We start from the raw sequence: 19541 nt of genomic DNA on the forward strand, positions 1-19541 counted from the left end.
AGCTACGTACGTAAGAAGCTGACCAGATCTGTGTCAGAGCACTTTGAAAATAAGCAGATGCTGGGTCGGATCCTTGTATTGTAGCAAACCTCTATCGTTACTAATAAGCTACAGGGGAGCTGTGAGCCAGAGATCGAATTCCATGGCTTTAGGATAGGATAATGGGTTGCACAACACAAATAGTTAAGAGACAAATGCACACCAATTTATCTCGCAGTTATAAAACTCCAGCCCAAAGCCTACTACAGACTTTAGTTCTATGCATATTTACGTGGGAGCAAGCCCCTTGCAGCAGAACTTAGACCTCGACTGTCTTAGAAACACTCACTCTGCATTGGAAACTTTCTTTCCTCTCCTTGCAACTTGCAGAGGAACTCCATAAATTCTAGGGTTGAGCTCGTGACACTGAAAACAAATGACGGCGTTGAGTTGCTGAATCTTGGCACAAATAAGCCTTGAGTAAGTCCAGCTGAATTCATAATCAAAATAAAAAAATTCCTTCCAGTAGCACCTTAAAGACCAACTAAGTTAGTTCTTGGTATGAGCTTTCGTGTGCATGCACACTTCTTCAGATACACTGGAAGTGTGCATGCACACGAAAGCTCATACCAAGAACTAACTTAGTTGGTCTTTAAGGTGCTACTGGAAGGAATTTTTTTATTTTGACTATGGCAGACCAACACGGCTACCTATCTGTAACTGAATTCATAATGATTTCCAAGTAAAAAGTCCATAGAATAGAATTTAATTGACAACATTAAATCCGGGTTGTAAATTGGGTTATGCTGTTTCAGCTTATTTTGCTGTGTTTTATGGTTTACTATAATTATTTTGTATTGTATTTTAAAATTTGTTCTATTTGTAAGCCTCCCAGGGAATGTTTACTGATGGGCAGTTATACTGAATATAGAAACAAACACTACCTCCAGAGATAACTAATGGAAGTTAGACAATTTTGAGGAATATTCTAATATTAAAAATACATACAGTACAGTGGTACCTCGGGTTACATACGCTTCAGGTTACAGACTCCGCTAACCCAGAAATAGTGCTTCAGGTTAAGAACTTTGCTTCAGGATGAGAACAGTTTCAGGTTAAGTACGGACCTCCGGAACGAATTAAGTACTTAACCCAAGGTACCACTGTATCTAAAGGTTGTCACCACATTTATTTTAACAAGATTTATGGCCTGCTTAATAAATGCTTCTAAGTGGATTATATAAGGCAAAGATCATAATTATGTGCACCATAAAACAGACTATTGTTATGAGAATTATATTTTTTCTAATAAGGGGACGACAGAGGACAAGATGGTTGGACAGTGTTCTCGAAGCTACAAACATGAGTCTGACCAAACTGCGGGAGACAGTGGAAGACGGAAGTGCCTGGCATGCTCTGGTCCATGGGGTCACGAAGAGTCGGGCACGACTAAACGACTAAACAACAACAACAGTCCAGATGAAACCAATGTACTTTCCACTTAAAACTCTTGTTTTAAAACCCTGTGACATGGGAAATATTTCCACTAATACTGTACAGGGATGTGGAGTCTTGTCATCCTCCAGCTGTTTATGGATCTCAGGTTCTGCCTACTTACAGAGATTAATCCCAGACCTTCCTTCTGCATGCAAAGCATGTGCTCCGTTCACTGAGCTGCGGTCCTTCCCTCAACCGTGTTATAGACGTGTGTACATGCTCCAGGTGTACCTTAGCCAAACATATACATTTTTTTATATAGACACGCATTTATTTACAGTCTTTCAGCAGTGAATAATAACACGACTGATGCCTTTCAAGGCCCGTCTCGGGAGCTGTTGTGTATTTATTTTTAGCAGTTCTGGGTTAGTGGTGTGCGCGTTAACATCTTAGGGAATACAAAGCACTGAATTTGGAAATGCTGCGATCCTATGCAGAATTACTTGCGAGTAAACATGCACGGAATCGGGTTCTCAGCCCGCCCAGCACGCAAACTCGGAAAGCTTTTGGTGTCGGGTGTGTGAGAGAAAGTGCATATATCTGTATTTCAGACTGTGCGTGTATATGGCGTCCTTCCGAGCCGGGAAGCAAGGACGGCGGCACCTCGCCTCCAACTGCGGCATCAACAACATGGCCGCTGTTCCCCGGTCGGAGGGAGGGCAGTGCAACGTCCAGCTGGGCTGGGCCTCTCCGCCGAGAGCCGCCAGAAGCGTGCAGCACCTTGGGGGGGGGGGGGGTTGCATTCAGTTTCATTGACCTTGTGCACAACCACGTCTGAAACGGGGGGGGCGGGGCGGACGGACACAGAGACGACCGAAGCGCCCCCCTTGGCGAACAGAAGGACAAAGTGCGGGCCTTTAGATTGTTTTCCTGCCCCGGACTCAACCGCTGCCATTTTCATTGTGTTCCCAACTCCGGACGTCGCCTGAGCTGACGAGAAGCCAGAAGGCGGCCATATACAGTTACGCAAGGCGGAGGAGGGGGAGGAGGGGCGCCCGGAGTCACGTCCGCCTCGCACCTCCAAGGCATCCGAGTAGGCGCTCTATGGTTCACTTCGGCTACAGAGCGCCCACCCCCAAGCCGGCTCAGGCTCCGCCCCTTGTCGGAACGAGCAATCAGGAGAACGAGAGGGCAATCCGGAAGTGGAGGGCGGGACGAGGAGGAGGGGGGAGGGGAAGAAGAGCCCGGCCGCGTCTTCTTCCGGTGTTGCATTGTAGAGCGCAGGCGGATCTGCGTCTCGGAGAGCGAGTGAAGGGGGGATAAGGGGAAGTGGGGGGGCCTGTGCTGCGCGAGGCTGTCATGGCGACTAGCATCGAGCAGATTTTTCGGTCTTTTGTCGTTAGCAAGTTCCGGGAGATCCAGGAGCAGCAATTCGGCAGGTAATTGGTCAGAGGGACCGGGTTTTCTTTTGGCGGCGGCGGCGGCATTACGCGGAGTAACGGGCGGAGTGGGGGAGGGGCAGAGCGAAGGGACCGGAAGGGATGTCGAGGGAGGGGGGGATGCCGGGGGGGGCTGTGGGCGAGGAGCTTATGGCAGCGGCCGGGGGGGGGGGGCTCGGCGCCCGGGAGAGACAATGAAGGGCAGCTGCTGAGGGAGGCGGCGGAGCAGAAGAACGGCGTCTGTGAGGATTGGCGCTCAAGCCGACTTCGGACCGGCGTGAGGCGTTAAGAGCAAGTTTCGTGGAGGAATTCGGGGGCACCCAAAGGAATAAGGGTTTACAAACGGACCCTGAGCTTCGAAGCTGCTGAAGCAGGCCTTGGGAACCTTAGGCCTCTCCAAAAGTTGCTGAACTACAACTGCCGTCACCCCTGACTCTTCGCTGTGCTTGTTGGGGCGGATGGGAGTTGTAGTTCAGCAGCATCTTTTGGAGGGTCAAAGGTTCTCCACTCCTGCTCTAAGGAAGCCAGTGTTTCGAAAAACTGCTCTCGAGGAAGTTAGCTGTTCCTTCAGCGGTTCTGGCCGGTAAACAAAGTATTAAAGAAAAGAAGAATCCAATGAAAGGATGGTGTTCATGAAGGCAACATTTTGTGATGCTAAAAAGCCAATTCTAAATATGCATAGGATTTTACCGTAAACATCAAGAGTTGATTCTCTCTTAATATGTAATTGCTTTTCGCAAGAATTAAGTATTTTCAGAAATGTTGGGAACGTTAACTCAGTTGTGAAGGTTGGTAGAGGTTCCTAGTGGTTTTTTTCTTAGTGGTTTGTTCTACCTTGTACTGTAGACACTTTGGAGCATGTATTGCAGCGTTATTTGTTGTTGATGCTTAAAGTGTAAACAGTAGTACTGACTCCTTAATAATATTGCTCTTTTATTGGGTTTCTTTGTTAAGCACTGTGCAAAGAAAAATAACACAACTTGACTGTAAAACAATGTCATTTAGTCATGTAGTTCATGGGGGAAGTTTCATTCACTGCAAACTCCTTGACTGGAATGGATGAGAAATTTCATTTATTAAAACGCCTAGCATTTTATGCAAACCACTTGGATAAGCAGTATACAAATTCTGTTAAATAAATAGAGAAAGTAACTAAAGTGTTACATGAAGTATACAGTCCACAAAAGACAAAAAATAGAGAGTTCTCAAAAGATTCTGTTCATCACATAGTGTCAAATCCCATTGCTAAATACTGTAGAAACAGTAAATGAAATACCAAAGTGAGTTAAATCATATACTTCTGTTATGTCAGAAACTTTTTTTAGTACAAAAGTGGTTTTTTTAAATAGAAAAATAGGATATAATGATGATACATTCAGTCTGCTGTCTGAGATCAGTGCTGTAATAGACGCAGAAGCAAGCTAAACTTGTAAACAACCACATTTCTTACTGTACTCTTTCACTTTCAGTTAGGAAGATCTAAAATTCTCCACTATTACACAGTTAAGTTTCTCAGTGCAAGGTCCTGAAAATTTTCAAAACCATTCCAAATATCCAGTAGGATGGCTGTCACTAGCCTTATACACTAGCACCCAAAAATCAATACAGTACTTTAATGAAGCAGTATGTTAATCTTTAGGGATGCGGGTGGTTCTGTGGGTTAAACCACAAAGCCTAGGACTTACTGATCAGAAGGTCGGCGGTTCGAATCCCCGCGATGGAGTGAGCTCCCGTTGCTCGGTCCTTGCTCCTGCCAACCTAGCAGTTCGAAAGCAGGTCAAAGTGCAAGTAGATAAATAGGTACCACTCTGGCGAGAAGATAAACGGCGTTCCTGTGTGCTGCTCTGGTTCACCAGAAGCGGCTTAGTCATGCTGGCCACATGACCCGGAAGCTGTATGCCAGCTCCCTTGGCCAGTAAAGCGAGATGAGCGCCGCAACCCCAGAGTCGGTCACGACTGGACCTAATGGTCAGGGGTCCCTTCACCTTTACCTATGTTAATTCTTTATTGTTAACTGTTTTCCTTCCTGTCTTAAATCACCACATCTAACCTAAATTAGTTAGTTGGAAGGATTTGTATCCACAAGGCTTCCAAACACATCTATGTCCATGCCATCTACTGTACAGCAATATGCTTTTTGTCCTTGAATGATGGGGTATAGCAATACGCCACATGTGAGGCACATCCAGGTTCCTCTTCCTAGTTGTGTTTGTATTTGTACAGTGCGCTGAAATTCCTTTTTGTTCATGAATGAGCAAGTCTGCATCCAATTCTATATGTTAATTGTATGTTACTGTGTTATATTATTGCCATTTGTTTTTAATGTATACCTAATATTGAGATTCTGCATATTTTTCTTTATTAGTGCAAAGTTAGGAAGCCAGCACAATGGTGAAATAAACTCATCTGAGCAAGTGAACTCTTCAGATGATACAATTACATCTATTGGTAATCTTCAGAATGATCCACTAGTGCAGAAGATAGAACAAGTATTATCAGAAGTGTTGGGTGCAGAGTCACAGTACAAACCAGGTACATAAAAAATATTTTAACCTTTGTATTTAATTTTCTTTCAATGTGCACCTTCAGGTTGAAATTTAATGCTCTACATTCTTCAATGGAATGAATTCTGTCACCACTATGGGACTTCCCCTTCAAATTCTGTCCCCCCAGCAGTCCCTCATGTGTCTGCATCTGCTCTAGAGGATTGTGGGATCCTCTGGGGGGGGAATGGGGAATCTCAGCGGGAGCAGAGGAAGAGGGGAAGTCTGTACTATGTTGTCCTCAGTTTTATTTTTATTTTAACAGAAAGCTCTTCAATATGTTATTTGTGCCATCTGTGCTTTTTGGTCAGGCTTCCTCAGACTCGGCCCTCCAAATGTTTTGAGACTACAATTCCCATATTCCTGACCACTGGTCCTGCTAGCTAGGGATCATGGGAGTTGTAGGCCAAAAAAACATCTGGAGGTCTGAGTTTGAGGAAGCCTGTTTTTGGTGGTTTTGGCAGTTTTACAGTTATGTCTTTCAAAGTATTCTGCTTTCCAAAAATGAGTTAAGTTATTGATCTTTTACATTTGGGAAAACTAACAGTGTATTGATGTAATGTGTAAAACTAGTTAGAACAAGTATATATAAAGTATTTTCATGTAAATGTTAAATTACGGCTACAGCTCTCTATGCACACTAGGGAGTAAAGCATATTGAAATTACTAGGATTTATTTGTAAGCAAACAGATTTAGGATTGAGTTGTAATTGCCAAATTCATTTACTAATAGTAAAATACGGTGTTATTTTTTTCTGATTATTTGAATGGGATTCAATGGGTTATACGCAGCTAAGTAAGTATGTTTGAGTCTGACTTCATTGAATACAGCCCAATGTGAATGTGCTTACTGTTGATAAAGCTGGTGGTTAAGCTTTCACACATTTCATGTGTGTGAAGTAATTGCCATATACCTATGGTATTAAAACACATGTGTTTTTAAAGTTATACACACAAAACCAATATATTGGACAATAGCTGATTTCTCAGATCACTGTTTTGTTTTTTGTCACCTCAACTGCTGAATACAGTCATACCTTGGGTTGTGAATGTGATCCGTGCGGGAGGCACGTTCGCAACCCACAGCGTTTGCAGCCTGAAGCACCGCGTCTGCGCATGTGCATGACACAATTTGGTGCTTCTGCGCATGCGCCTGATGTCATTTTGTGCTTCTGCACATGTGCGAGTGCCGAAACCCGGAAGTAACCCATTCCGGAACTTCCTGGTTTGGCACGGTCCGCAACCTGAAAACGCGCAACCCGCAGCGTTCGTAACCCGAGGTATGACTGTAATTTCTTTAAAAGATAGTGCAGCATTTACTCTGGTCTAATGTGAATCATTTGAGTTGCGTTTAATTATTTAAAAACTATTATCGTTCAATTATCTTTTGTAGAAAATTAACATAATGCCTGAATAGTGAGACCTCAGACATGGTGTCAGAACCCAAGTTCCAGAAGTATTAATGCAGTTATGGTAAAGTGTACCATAAAATATTATGGGCGGACTAAATTAATCTTATATAACCCTGATATCTCACTCCTAATAGCAAACAGGTATGAGTGTTGACATCAAAATAGAACCACTGATAAACAAGAGGGATATATCGGCATGCTCAGGAAATCCCCAAGGCTTGCAGAAGTACAAAAATATTTTTAAAAACCAGTGACACCTAAGGGGGCAACAGTCTGCCCCCCACTCAACAGTGCAGTGTGGTCTGACTATGCCAAGTAATCATGGAAGTGAATTGTCAGTGAGGAAAATAAACTGGTGAATGGGGCGGGAATGGAATGTAGTATCCTGAAGCTGGGCATGGCTGGCTTCCTGGCTAGAACCCCAAACAGGAACAATCCTGTTAGTTGAGGATACACCACAATGTTTTGCTGCAGGTCTTACTTATAAACTTCTGCTCCTCAACTTAAATCACCTCTCTTCTTTTCATACTGATGTATTTTTTAAAATTAGTGTTAGATTGACTAGTGAAATTAAAATTTGCAATGTTGATTAAGTCTAGCTCCCTACTCCTTTGTATATAAGAGGATCTGAGGAACAGTTTTGTTTTTCCTTTTGAATGAGCCACAGTTACTTGCTACATTAGGGACATGGGTGGCGCTGTGGTCTAAACCACTGAGGTTAGGGCTTGCTGATTGGAAGGTCGAATCCCCGCGACGGGGTAAGCTCCTGTTGCGCTTTCCCAGCTCCTGCCAACCTAGTAGTTTGAAAGCACATCAAAGTGCAAGTAGATAAATAGGTACCGCTTCAGTGGGAAGGTAAACGGCATTTCCGTGTGCTGCTCTGGTTTTGCCGGAAGCAGCTTAGTCTTGCTGTCCACATGACCTGGAAAAACTGTCTGCGGAGAAACATCGGCCAGTAAAGTGAGTGGAGAACTTGTTTATTCTGATTGTGATTAGTTAAATCAAACATGGTTTGATATCCTAGGTTTTTAAAAACAACAACACTAAATACACTGAATAGTTGTATGACATATTCAGATTCTGTAAAAATGTGTTCTTATAGTAGAGCTTTCCAAACTTTTCAAGCTAGTGACACATTTTTTGGCCATGCCTCATTTCGTGACACAGTAATTCAGTTTTACTAGCAAACCGGAGGTTAAACTACCATATTTTTCCATGTGTAAGATGCCCCCATGTATAAGACTACCCTTATTTTTTTTTTAACCCAAAATTAAGAAAACAAAACACTAAAATAGAAGTGAAACTCTGGATGATCTGCGGTGACAAGTTTATCCTTTTTTTGGCAATTGCCTTCAAAATTTCCATCATGAGGTGCATGCAGTGCACCACGATGCAGAAGCAAAGGCAGCAGCTGGGGCAACACATGCTTTCCCTTGGTAGCAGCAGCTGTTGCGGAGAAGCGAGGGGAAGGAGGCTCCAAGCAGGATACTGAGGAAGAGCCGGGGGAAAGCAGTGGCCACTCTGTGCTGGGCCATACTGTTGAGCAAACTGAGCTGAGGAAGGTGGTGAGCGGGTTGGGGGCAGGGTGGGAGTTTGAGAGGGGAAGAAGAAGAAAAAATGAAAGAAGGCAAGGAGAGGTAGCTGAGGCAGCTCTCAGCAGCGGTGGTGGCAACTGCTCTTGCTCCGGTGGTCCAGCCAGCGGGGGCTTCAGGAGGCGATCCAGTCACCAGCGTGCAGTCCGGAGGGGGAGGAGAAAGGGGGGCGGCAGCAGGAGGGACTGCCTCAGCCCACCCAAGCCAAAATCCCGGACATATGCTAAAATATTTAATAGATCCCCCCCCCCCAGATGTCCATGTTCCGTGTACAAGATGACCCCCAATTTTGTACTTTTTTTTTAAAAGCAAAAAACCTCGTCTTATACATGGAAAAATACGGTAACCCTTTCCAGCCCCAAGAGGACCGCGGGGAGCGTTCATGTGACACACTGACACACTACAGCTGACACACTAATGTGTCACAACACACAGTTAGGAAAGCTCTGTTTTAGAGTTACATCTGGGGTATCAGGCATGTAAAGATTTGCATAAAAAGTAACAACAACTGAGCAATTCTAACCTTGCTGAAGGGGGTTAGGATGGGTGGATGCGTAAGTTTGCTGGAGCAGCATTTTTACCCTGGAGGCCCCTGCCTGATACATCCATTGAAAGCTCCACAGGCATCTATCGACTCTGGTGGAAGCCAGAACAGGCATTCCAGGGGCTGATGCACCTATGGTTCAGCTCCCTCCTCTTCTGTCCTAGCATGGAGCTGGTGTAGCTATTTCCCCTCTTGTTGGTGTCTGTTAGCACACACATATTTATTAACAGGCAATTTCTAGTAAATGTTGTTGCTTGCACACACAGCTATCAGATTGTATTGTGCCAGTATTTCTGTTTCGTATTGATTTATTATTTTGTTGTGCTTTACAATACTTTGTTGTGTGGCATTGACTCCACCGTGTATATCTCCTGATCCATTTCTGAAACTCATCAATGTTACTTAGGCTGCACTCCCAAGCAGACTTACTGGGTAGTAAGGCAAATTGAATATAGTGTGATCTTTTTCTGAGTAAGCATGTATAAGGGGACCCAGCTACTTAGACCCACCAGGTAAGGGGACCCACCTACTTAGACCCACCAGGCCATTTAGGCCAAACCATGCCCACCTTTCTTGTGGCTGATGTCATGTATGATGGGTGCAGGAAAATTCAAACTTTTAAATCTAAAGGGGTTGGATCTAGAGAGATCGTTGAAGAGTGTGAGAGGAAGGTTTCTAGTCCTTAGAAACTCTCAAAAACGTTGCTTTAGGGAAAATTGATCCTCACAAAAAGTTGATAGAAGCACCATCACAGAAGGTTCCTTGGCCCAATTTTCTGCTATCTCCCTCTTCCTTGTCAGCCCTTTATGCCATAGCCTGTCTCATTCAACAGGGTCCCCTTAGCCTCAGGTGAGCCTTTTCGAGGGCCTGGGGTATGCCTGGGAAAAGATGGGAAGGGATTCACTTTGCATCCACCGCTTTCTGTGAGCAGATCTCTGCATCCAGCCCAGTACATTATTGGTTATCTTAAGTTATAATATATTTTGTTTACCAAGAGTTGTGTTATATTGTGCTTTCATATTCTCTTCTTTAAAGGTCAATTCTGGTATTTGTTTTATTTTTCCATTTCTTATAAGCTCATTTATTAATAATAACCTCTTGAAGAAGACTCTGTAGTATCCCATACAAATTCAGGCCCTGACAGTTCAAGAAGGCAAATTTGAAAATATTTTCAATTTGAACCTGGGACAGTGAGGTTCTTTATTTCATAGTTACATCTAATTTTTTAGATGTAGTGAAATTTGTAATCCAAGAGATGTTACACTTGTATCACATGGGCTATGAGAAGCACCACAGTTATGCATTAAGTAGGTGAAGAGTGAAGAAGAGTATTAGCTTTTGCAGGCAGCATCCATCTTTAGTTTGACGTAGATGTACCTTTGTACACCAACCTGTTCTCTTATACTCTGTAAACCGCCATGCATAATAACGGTGCTGTGTAATTAAGAATAAATAGTAATAAAGGATTGGATCCAGAATCTCATGAATGGAATTCTTCTAATTAGACCCTATTCCCAGAGGAAGGGATAAGGGGATTTTAACTGATTCTTTACTTCTCAAAAAGCTGTCATGTAGAGTTAGGCGAAACCCCCAGGACAGATTTAAGGGAGAGGAGACGGAGGGGATGTTCTGTTGCAGAGCTCGATGTCCTTGTGCTGATGGAACTACTTTGCTGGATACCTCCCGCTGTTTATGTATAAAAATGAGCATTCCAGTTAAGCAAGGACAATGTACATGTTGATTCTGTGCTTAATTAGAAATTGTAAACGTAGATTCTAGTGCTGGACTGTTTCCCAAATCCAATGTATGATACATCACTGGAGATGTGAAGACCTGGAAAAATTGGGGGAGAAATGGTTCCTCCTTATTTGTTTGGGCATCTTTTCAGGCCTTTACATCGCTATTCTATTCATACTGTGTGTCAAGTACAATTGAGGTGATTGATTCTTCCAACTTTGACTACGCCAGTCACCTGTACTAAATGTAGTTGAATATGCATTTTTATTTATCTGGATTCTCCCCTGTGTTAGCTATACTTGAAATGGAGGAATCAGCGGGCATGGAGAAAGGTAATCTTGCTTGGGCACCTTGATTTAAAGCTAACATTTTGTAGTAAGTATTTTCTCCATTTGATCAAAAAGGATCTAGTTTGTACATGCAACATAATTTTTCAAATTATAGCTACAGCAAAAATGTCAGGAGTTTCTTGCTCAGTCTTCTGAAAACTGGCTTCTGATTTTTAATTTTAACACATTTTTTTTTCTTTTATTAGATGGTGGCGAGGATACAGTGAGAAATAAATCTCACTCTACCAAAAGAGGCTTATCCAAAGAAGTAGAAGATGAAATTCCAAGGAAAAAGTCTAAGAAGGATAAGAAACACAAAGATAAGAAAAAGAAGAAGAAAAGGAAGAAGGAGAAAAGGGAGAAAAAGTATAAAAAGCAACCCAAGGAATCAAAACTAAATGAGCAGCATAAAGAATGTGGAGATACGCAGTCCATTTCTCATTCAAAATCAGAAAGCTCGAGCTCCATACCAAGTGCAGAAGATGTAGATCTACAGCCTGCATCTTCTTCGAAACAGACCTCTGGGTGGCTTCTGAAAAAAACTGTATGCGAAAACCTTAATTTAGCCACGTCAAATTCACATAATGCAAATAATTCAGTTAACAGCAAACTGGATACAACTAGAGATTCTACTTTAGCCAATATTCAAGAACTCAGTGAAGTCAAGGTTACAAATGAGAGAGAATTGGAAAATAACACCTACCAACCTACCAACGTAGCTTTGAATTTGTGCATAGGGAATGAATCTTTAAATATCGCTGATGTTGAAGGTAGAGTGGCTAACATAAGAGAATACGAACAGCCTGAAGCTAGTTTGACATTGGAGGCTATGGAAGAAACCAGTGCTCCTGAAAGCAGTCCAAAGTCTGTAGCAGTACAACTGGAATATTTGGAAACAAGTTCAGCATCTGACACAATGGAGGTAAAAGATTTGGACTCTGTCTCAGAATCTTTCAATGCTGAAATCTTGAAACAAGCAGTAGCAACTTCATTTGAAACTGCTAGCTGTAATTTCACCAACCTTCCCTCAGAGGCAGCTGCAGAAGCCAAAGATTCAGTGACAACTCTGGGATTTTTGGCTATGGTGGTAGGAAAAGATTTTGAAGCCACTTCAGAATTTTTGAATACAGCAAAAGTGAAAGCTTCTGAAATAAGCCCCGATCAGGCTACCTTTATGGATATGAAAGAGGATTTACTACATGACTCTGAGAGCATCGTCACAGTGAAAGATCTGCAACTGAGTCAACAGTTTGAGTCAACAGCAGGATTGAAAGACTCGGAAGCAGCTTCAGAATCTCTGCATACGATCTCTGAAAAATATTTTGAACCAGCTCTAGTAACTAAACTGAAGCATCATCGAGAAGAATTAAAAATAATTACCGAGTTAGATGCCCAGAAATGCACAGCAGCAACCCCTGATGTTGAGACAAGGGCAGGGGTGAAAGAATTAGGAGCAGCTCAAGCTTCGCCAGTCAAGACAACATTGAATGATGCAGAAAAACGTCAAATACTTTGGCAAACTGTAGCAGATGCAAAAGATGCACCAGAATTAGAGGACACGAAAAGCACAGATTCAACTTTAAAAGTGAGGACTGTGGAAGTTGGGGAGATGGACATGAGATGCTTAAAAGCAAAATCTAAAAGTATAACGGAAATGGAAAAGTGGATTGCTGTGCCAGAACCTCTTAGAATGAAGGGTGTGAAGAATCTAGATAGTTCTCCAGAATTTGAGGGAGATAGGCAAGTGAATTATTTGGGAACTCCCCTAGAAACGGTGGTAGGGAAGAGAGGAGAGTCAGGAATTACTGAAGATTCTGAGGCAGTGGTTGATGTACAAGTTCCTGAAAGCATTTCACAATCTGAAACTGTTCTAAATATTAACAATTTAGAAATGGCTCCAGGGATAGTAAAAACACAATATCTGGAAGCTTCAAAATATGTGGATGTAAGAGAAAGTAATACTGTGGGGAATGTAAAGGATTTTGGAAAAGTTCTAGAATCGTTAATGACTGTGAAAAATTTGGACAGCATTTCAGAATCTCAATACACAAAAGAAATGAAAAGTGCAAAAGACATTTTGCAACTTGATGCAGTAACTCAGAGAAAAGATATAGAAACTAGTCTAGAGACAGAAGAAGAACAAGAGGGGAGAGAGATGGATGCTACTTCAGATTCACTGCATATGATATTTACAAATTATTCAGAACAGAGCCTAGAACTTGATACAGAATCTGAGATTATGATGAAGTTGAAAAGTTCAGAAAATGCTCCTGAGTCACTGCACATGGTAGATGCAAACAAATTTAAAGCACTACAAACTGGGGAAATCCAAGGCATTAAAACTGTAGATCCTGAAACAATAGTTGAGTTGAATGATTTACGTAAAAAATTAAAACCACTGGACAGAGAGGTGAAAAATATGGAAGTAACTTCAGTGCCACCTGGAAAGTATTCTGAGATTCCTGTAGCATCTGAAACTGTGGCCAAAAGCAAAAGCACTGAAACTGAATCTCATCCTGTGCCCCGAATACAGGAGAAGCCTTCTGATGCTATAGCGCACATGGAGAAAAATCAGAATGGTGCTGAGGCAGCTGATTTGAAAACTTTACCAAGATATCAGAAAGTAACTAAAGAAGTAGCTGTAGGAGTATCTGACAATAAGCTGCATGCTGAGAGTGAAGGCTCATTACTCATTTCAAAATCTTTGCAAGAAATGGATATAGTAAGTTCAGAAGGAATTCCAGAACTGGAGGATGTAGCAGTGATACAAGAATTAAAAGAAACAACTGTGGTGGATGTGAGCAGTCCTAAGGAACCCTTAGCATTGAAGAATTTGCCATCAATTCCTGATTCTCATGCAGAACAAAATCTAGAACAACTCCAGTATGTGAAGACAAAAATCAGGGGAGTTGGTTTGGATTCTCTGTATTCTTTGGAAGTTAAATATGCAGGAACAAGTTCAGAGTTTCTGTTTTCAGATGAATTAACTAGTCAGGAAGAGAAGCAGAAATTGGAAGAAAGGACAGAATCAAGAGGATTTACAGCTCCAGAATCTCTCTGTGTATCAGAGAAAGAGAAGATTATAGTTCTAAAATCTGACGAGATTAACAAAGTAATAGATTTGGAACACAGTCCAGAATCTATGAATGTGACAGAAACATTTTCAAAGACCACCCTAACACCTTTCTATTTGATTCAAGCAAAAGATTCAAAAACAGCTTCAGAATCTACAAGCATAGACCTAGAATCTGATTTAGAATCTACTGTTCAAGCAGGCGCAGAAATTGCAAATGATCCTCCAAAACGTGAATTGTTGGTAGGATCAGAAATTTTGGAAATTGCTTCAGAACCTCCCCACCATAATGAAATGTCACAGTGTGCACCAGTATTGCAAGTGTCAGATGCAGAACCCAGAAGTGAAGCACTGGCAGGTACAGATTTGGAAGCAGATTCAGAAACTATATGTGTGATTGATACTGAAGAAGTAAAAAAACCAGAAACGTCTCTAGCAGCTTTGTTTGCCCCGGATGTGTTAGATATAAAAGCAACTCCCAGCTTTCTCCATGGAACTGACGATAAAGGATTAAAAGCGGCTAAAACAATTGAAATGGTGGTGGATGTAGAAAAATTGAAGGCATCCTATGAATCTGTGCATGTATTGAAAGATACATTTGAACCCATTCACATAACAGGTGTGAAAGATTTAGAAACCAGTCAGAAGGTGGAAACAAATCTAGCATTTTTGGACAAAAACGAGATGAATAATGTGCTCACATCTACTCCCAAAGTTGATGCGACTGGTTCAGAAACCTTTGAAAGATGTAAACCAGTTTTGGGTGCACATATTTCAGAAGGCACGTTGACAACTGCAGATAAAGCAGAACAAAAGGATTTTGGAGCTCTAAAACCAGACACAAAATTGGCAGTAAAATATTCTGAATCTATTTCTAAATCTGCAACTGTTTCAGAAAGAAAGGATAGTGACAAAACTCAGTCTGTGTTTATGTTGGATGTCATAGATTCGGGAGCAAGCTCCAGTACTTTAGATACAAGAGGGATGAAAAATTCAGAAGTAGCTTTGCAGTTTGAAACAACTTCTAAACTCTATGTGCCACAGGTGAGGGATTCAGATGGTGCTGTAGAATCTCTATCCATACCTGAAGCAGAAACCAAAGATTTAGGAAAAGCTCTAAATTATGAAACAGTATTGGAAATAAAAAATTCAGTAGCTACTGCAGCACAGCTAAATACACCAGAATTGAAGTCTTCAGAATCAGTCTCTGTATTAAAGCTAGTTGACTCTACAGGAACCCGAGAACTGGAAATTACTCCAAGAAATCTAGGTACAACAAATTCAGATTCTTCTGGTACAATTACAGGGACAGAAGTACTGGAAATAATAGACTCTCAGAAACACAGCAAAGCAGAAAGTGCTTTGGAAGTAAAATATTTAGAATCGGCTTCAGAAACAGAATATGTCCCTGAGACACATCAGTACAAAGCTCCAGAATCTGAAAGTGTGAGGGAAGAGAAACTTTCAGAAACAACTTCAGCAGTTGTAGGTTTGGTCAATAAGGAAGATTTAGAAACTATTGCAAAATCTAAACATGCTCAGGAAAAAACCTACTTAGAAACTCCTCCACAATCCCTGCGCACTATGGAGGCAAGTGATTTGGAAGGAAGTGGCACGCGTGAAGAAGTGCTGCATGTTTCAATAACTACCCCCCAATTTTCAAGTATTGTGGAAGAAAAAAGTTCCAGAGCCACAATATCATCTCTGGCTACAGAAACAGCAGATGATTCAGAAAAACAACTAGAATTACAAATGCGTTTTGATGAAACATATTCAAGAACAGCTTTGGAACGTACAGAAAACGACTCTCAACCTACTGTAGAAATAGCATCTATTGTGGATGGCAAGAGTTCTGAGGCAAATGCAGGGCTTATGAATATAGTAGAGTTGAAGGACACTGAATCCTTATTAAAATCTAAGATTGCTCCAGAATCAGTACACTCAAAAGAACCAGGAGATTTTGAAGCAACCACTAAATGTGATTCTATAGGGAAAGTAAAAGATCTGCAAGTTGCCCAAACAACAATGGGAAAAGAGAAGCAAATGGATTTTGAAGGAATTTCAAAATCTGTGTTAGCTTTGGGGACTCAGGATTTGGAAAGAAATTCAACTCCTATTTTGTTGTCAGATAAAAAAATCTCTGAAGCATCTTTGGAATCTGCCCATGCTCTTAGTACAAAAGATTTGGTACCAGCTCCTATGACTGCAGAGAACATAGACATTACAGAACAAAATTCCAAAGAGAGGTGCATGGCAGAGGTGATAGATCTGGAGTCAACTACAGAACAACAAGCTAAGAATTCAGAAAAGATTCCACAACTCACTGTGGAGGTGAAAACTTCAGAAGCAACTTCAGAGCCTTTGCACAAGCCAAAGGAAAAAGACTTAGATGGAGTGAAACAAGTCTCTTTGGAGGAACAAGGTTTAAAGGCAGCTGTAAAATCTGTAAGTGCAGCAGCAGAAAACTTGAAATCAAACCAACAATTGTTGAAAGATTCAGAAGCATCTCTTGAACCTTTGCAAATGGCCAAGGAGAAGGAATTGGAAATAACTCTACAGGATTCTTTGAAGGATCAGGATTCAGACACCGCTCCAAAGTCTTCTGATATAATGAAGGAAAAGGAAGAAAATATTTTAAAAGACAAGAAAAGTGAAAAAGTAAGCAGCAAAAGTAAAGATAAAAGTAAGAGTGGGAAAAAAGCAAAAAGGAGTCGATCAAAATCTCCTTCTAAGACTAAAAAACGTAAAAAAAAATCTAGATCACGTTCCACCTCTAGACAGGTAGCATCAAGAAGAGCACGTTCTAGAAGTAAGAATGATTCTCGTTCGAGAAAAAAGGACTCTACCTCACGTCATAAATCTAGATCAAAATCCTCTGACAAAAAAGAGAGCAAAGAATCTTCAGTAAGGTCTAGACGGAGACGTTCGCGGACTTCTGATCGGCTTAAATCTCGATCAAAGTCTGTTGACAAGAGAGAAACTTCTATAAGGTCAAGGCGAAGACGGTCCAGATCTTCTGATCATCACAAGTCTAGATCCAGATCAGTTGACAGAAGAGAATCGGTCAGAAGAAGGCGAAGATTGTCACGATCATCTGATAACCACAAGTCTAGATCCAGATCAGTTGACAAAAGAGATTCTTTGATAAGATCAAGGCGGAGGCAGTCTAGATCTTCTGATCGTCGCAAATCCAGATCACGATCAACTGACAAAAGAGATACCTCTGTGAGGACAAGGCGGAGGCGGTCTCGGTCCTCGGATCGTTGCAAATCCAGATCCAAATCTGTTGACAGAAGAGAGTCTTCAGTAAGAACAAGGAGAAGAAAGTCCATATCCTCTGATCGCCATAAGTCGAGATCCAGATCAGCTGATGACAAAAGAAAAACTTCAGTGAGGTCAAGGCGGAGACGGTCCAGGTCCCCTGATGTTCGCAAATCTAGATCAAGATCAGTTGACATAAGGGAAATTTCAGTGAGGACAAGGCGAAGGCGGTCTCGGTCCTCTGATCGTAAATCTAGATCCAGATCAAATGAAAGAAGGGAGAGTTCTGTAAGGGTAAGGCGAAGGCGGTCCCGATCCTCCGATAATCGCAAAAGTAGATCCAGATCAGTCGACAAAAGGGACACTTCATTGAGAGTAAGGCGAAGGCGGTCCAGATCCTCTGATCGCAAATCTAGATCTAAATCTGTTGACAAAAGGGAGAGTTCATTGAGGACAAGGCGAAGAAAGTCTGTGTCTTCTGATCGCAAATCTAGATCTAAATCTGTTGATAAAAGAGAGACTTCATTCAGGGGGAAAAGGAAACGGTCCAGGTCTTCTGATAATCGCAAATCTAGATCCAGATCCGTTGATAAAAGAGATACTTCCATCAGGACAAAAAGGAGACGGTCTAGGTCTTCTGATAATCGCAAATCTAGATCCAAATCAGCTGAAAACTTAGAAACTTCATCAAGATCAAAAAGGAGACGATCCAAGTCGGCTGATAATAAATGTAGAACAAAATCTGCTGAAAAAGAAGACCCCTCCCTAAAATCCAGACACAGAAAATCTAAGTCTAAATCAAAGTCCAGATCCAAATCACCTGAAAGAAGAAAAGATAAAGACTCTTCAGATGTTTCAGGAAGAAAACGCTCCAAATCTAGATCAAAGTCCAAATCGCTTGAAAAAACAGAGGGAACTGAATCTGTGGAAGCACCTAATCATACCAAGTCTCCTGAATATCATAAATCTAAATCTAGGTCTAAATCTTTGGAAAAAACGAGAGAGAGAGACCCGTTGCGAAGATCAAGGAGTAAAGGCTCCAAGTCCTCTGAACCATCTCGCAGGCATAGAACAGCATCACGATCTAGAAAAAACCGTTCTCGATCAGCAACACGGAAGAGGTCCTCAAGATCAAAATCTGATCATCGCTCTCAAACACGTTCCCGATCTCGCTCCCGATCATGTTCAAGACGATGGAGGAGGACTAGATCAAGATCTGTGTCAAGACAAAGGTCTTTATCCAGGGAAAGGCGTAGGAGATCTCGGCGAAACCGGTCAAGGTCTATTGACAGGAGGAGGAGGAGATCTGATTCAAGAGACAGCTACAGAATACCCCTCAGATTACGATCTCGAAGTCGAACACCTGTTCGTCCAAGATGCTCTAGATCCACAGGGAGAAGACGGAGCACCAGTATATCACCTGATCATCGAAGATCCAGAACTTCAAGCAGGTCACCTAAGCGTCTGACTGACTTGGGTAATTAATATTCAGCAATTTGTTACATAGATAATGTTATGAAGATAAATTGGTATCTCTTAATTTCTCGGGGTTTTCTAAGATTCCTTTATTTTGAAACAATTTCTTTTAAGTGTTGTTAAAGAGGGACATTCCAAAAGTGGCAGCCTGCTTGTGCAACAGAATTCTGCTCACGTGTATCAGGCTTCTCTTTTACTGCTCTCGCCCTGCATCTCCCTGCACAGCTTCAAAATCTGCTCTGGAAGCTTGGGAGACCCTTTGCAGTAGAGGAACGGGAAGTCCTGTTTCATCTACTGGTACGATGTTGGATATTTCCCAGTGTCTGTATATTTCACAAACCAAAACTTACATACAAGTTATTGTAGATAATTTTAATGCCCATGCTGAAGAAATGAGAAATAACTTTTGCTATTTTAAAATATGGATGGGGAACCTATGGTTTTCCAGATGTTGTTGGACAAATTTACAGCTGATGCTTTACTATCGCCCTGCTTGCTTGCTCACTAGGACTGGAAGGGGGCAGGGAAAACACTGGGTTGCTGGTGGCAGCATGTTTCAATGCACACATAATTGGCACCTGCTGCCAGTTCAGGGCTCTCGCTGTCACCTGACCTCTCACATCCTGTCAGGTGGTACAGGGGGCTGCTCAGTGGCAGTGCCCCACTTCACACACGGTGACTGGGTGAATCCTCAGCTTCCATCAGCCATGACTCGGGGA

At 42.0% G+C, this 19541-nt stretch overlaps 1 protein-coding gene across 5 annotated transcripts in view; it reads left to right on the forward strand.

Annotated features, from left to right (window-relative positions):
• Positions 1-2696: 2696 nt before the first annotated feature.
• The window catches only part of SON (SON DNA and RNA binding protein), a 36494-nt gene continuing 19649 nt past the window's right edge, over positions 2697-19541 (forward strand). For all 5 annotated transcript variants that reach the window (XR_014219461.1, XM_082221505.1, XM_082221506.1 and 2 more), the window contains exons 1-3: positions 2697-2855; positions 5221-5387; positions 11219-18823. Coding sequence is in view for 4 of the 5 variants with exons in the window: in XM_082221505.1 (XP_082077631.1) it covers positions 2776-2855; positions 5221-5387; positions 11219-18823 (7852 nt within the window). In the remaining variant the exon portion in view is untranslated. The remainder of the gene's footprint in view (positions 2856-5220; positions 5388-11218; positions 18824-19541) is intronic.

Source organism: Podarcis vaucheri, assembly GCF_965113315.1.
Source record: "Podarcis vaucheri genome assembly, chromosome: 4".
Taxonomy (NCBI): Eukaryota; Metazoa; Chordata; class Lepidosauria; order Squamata; family Lacertidae; genus Podarcis; species Podarcis vaucheri.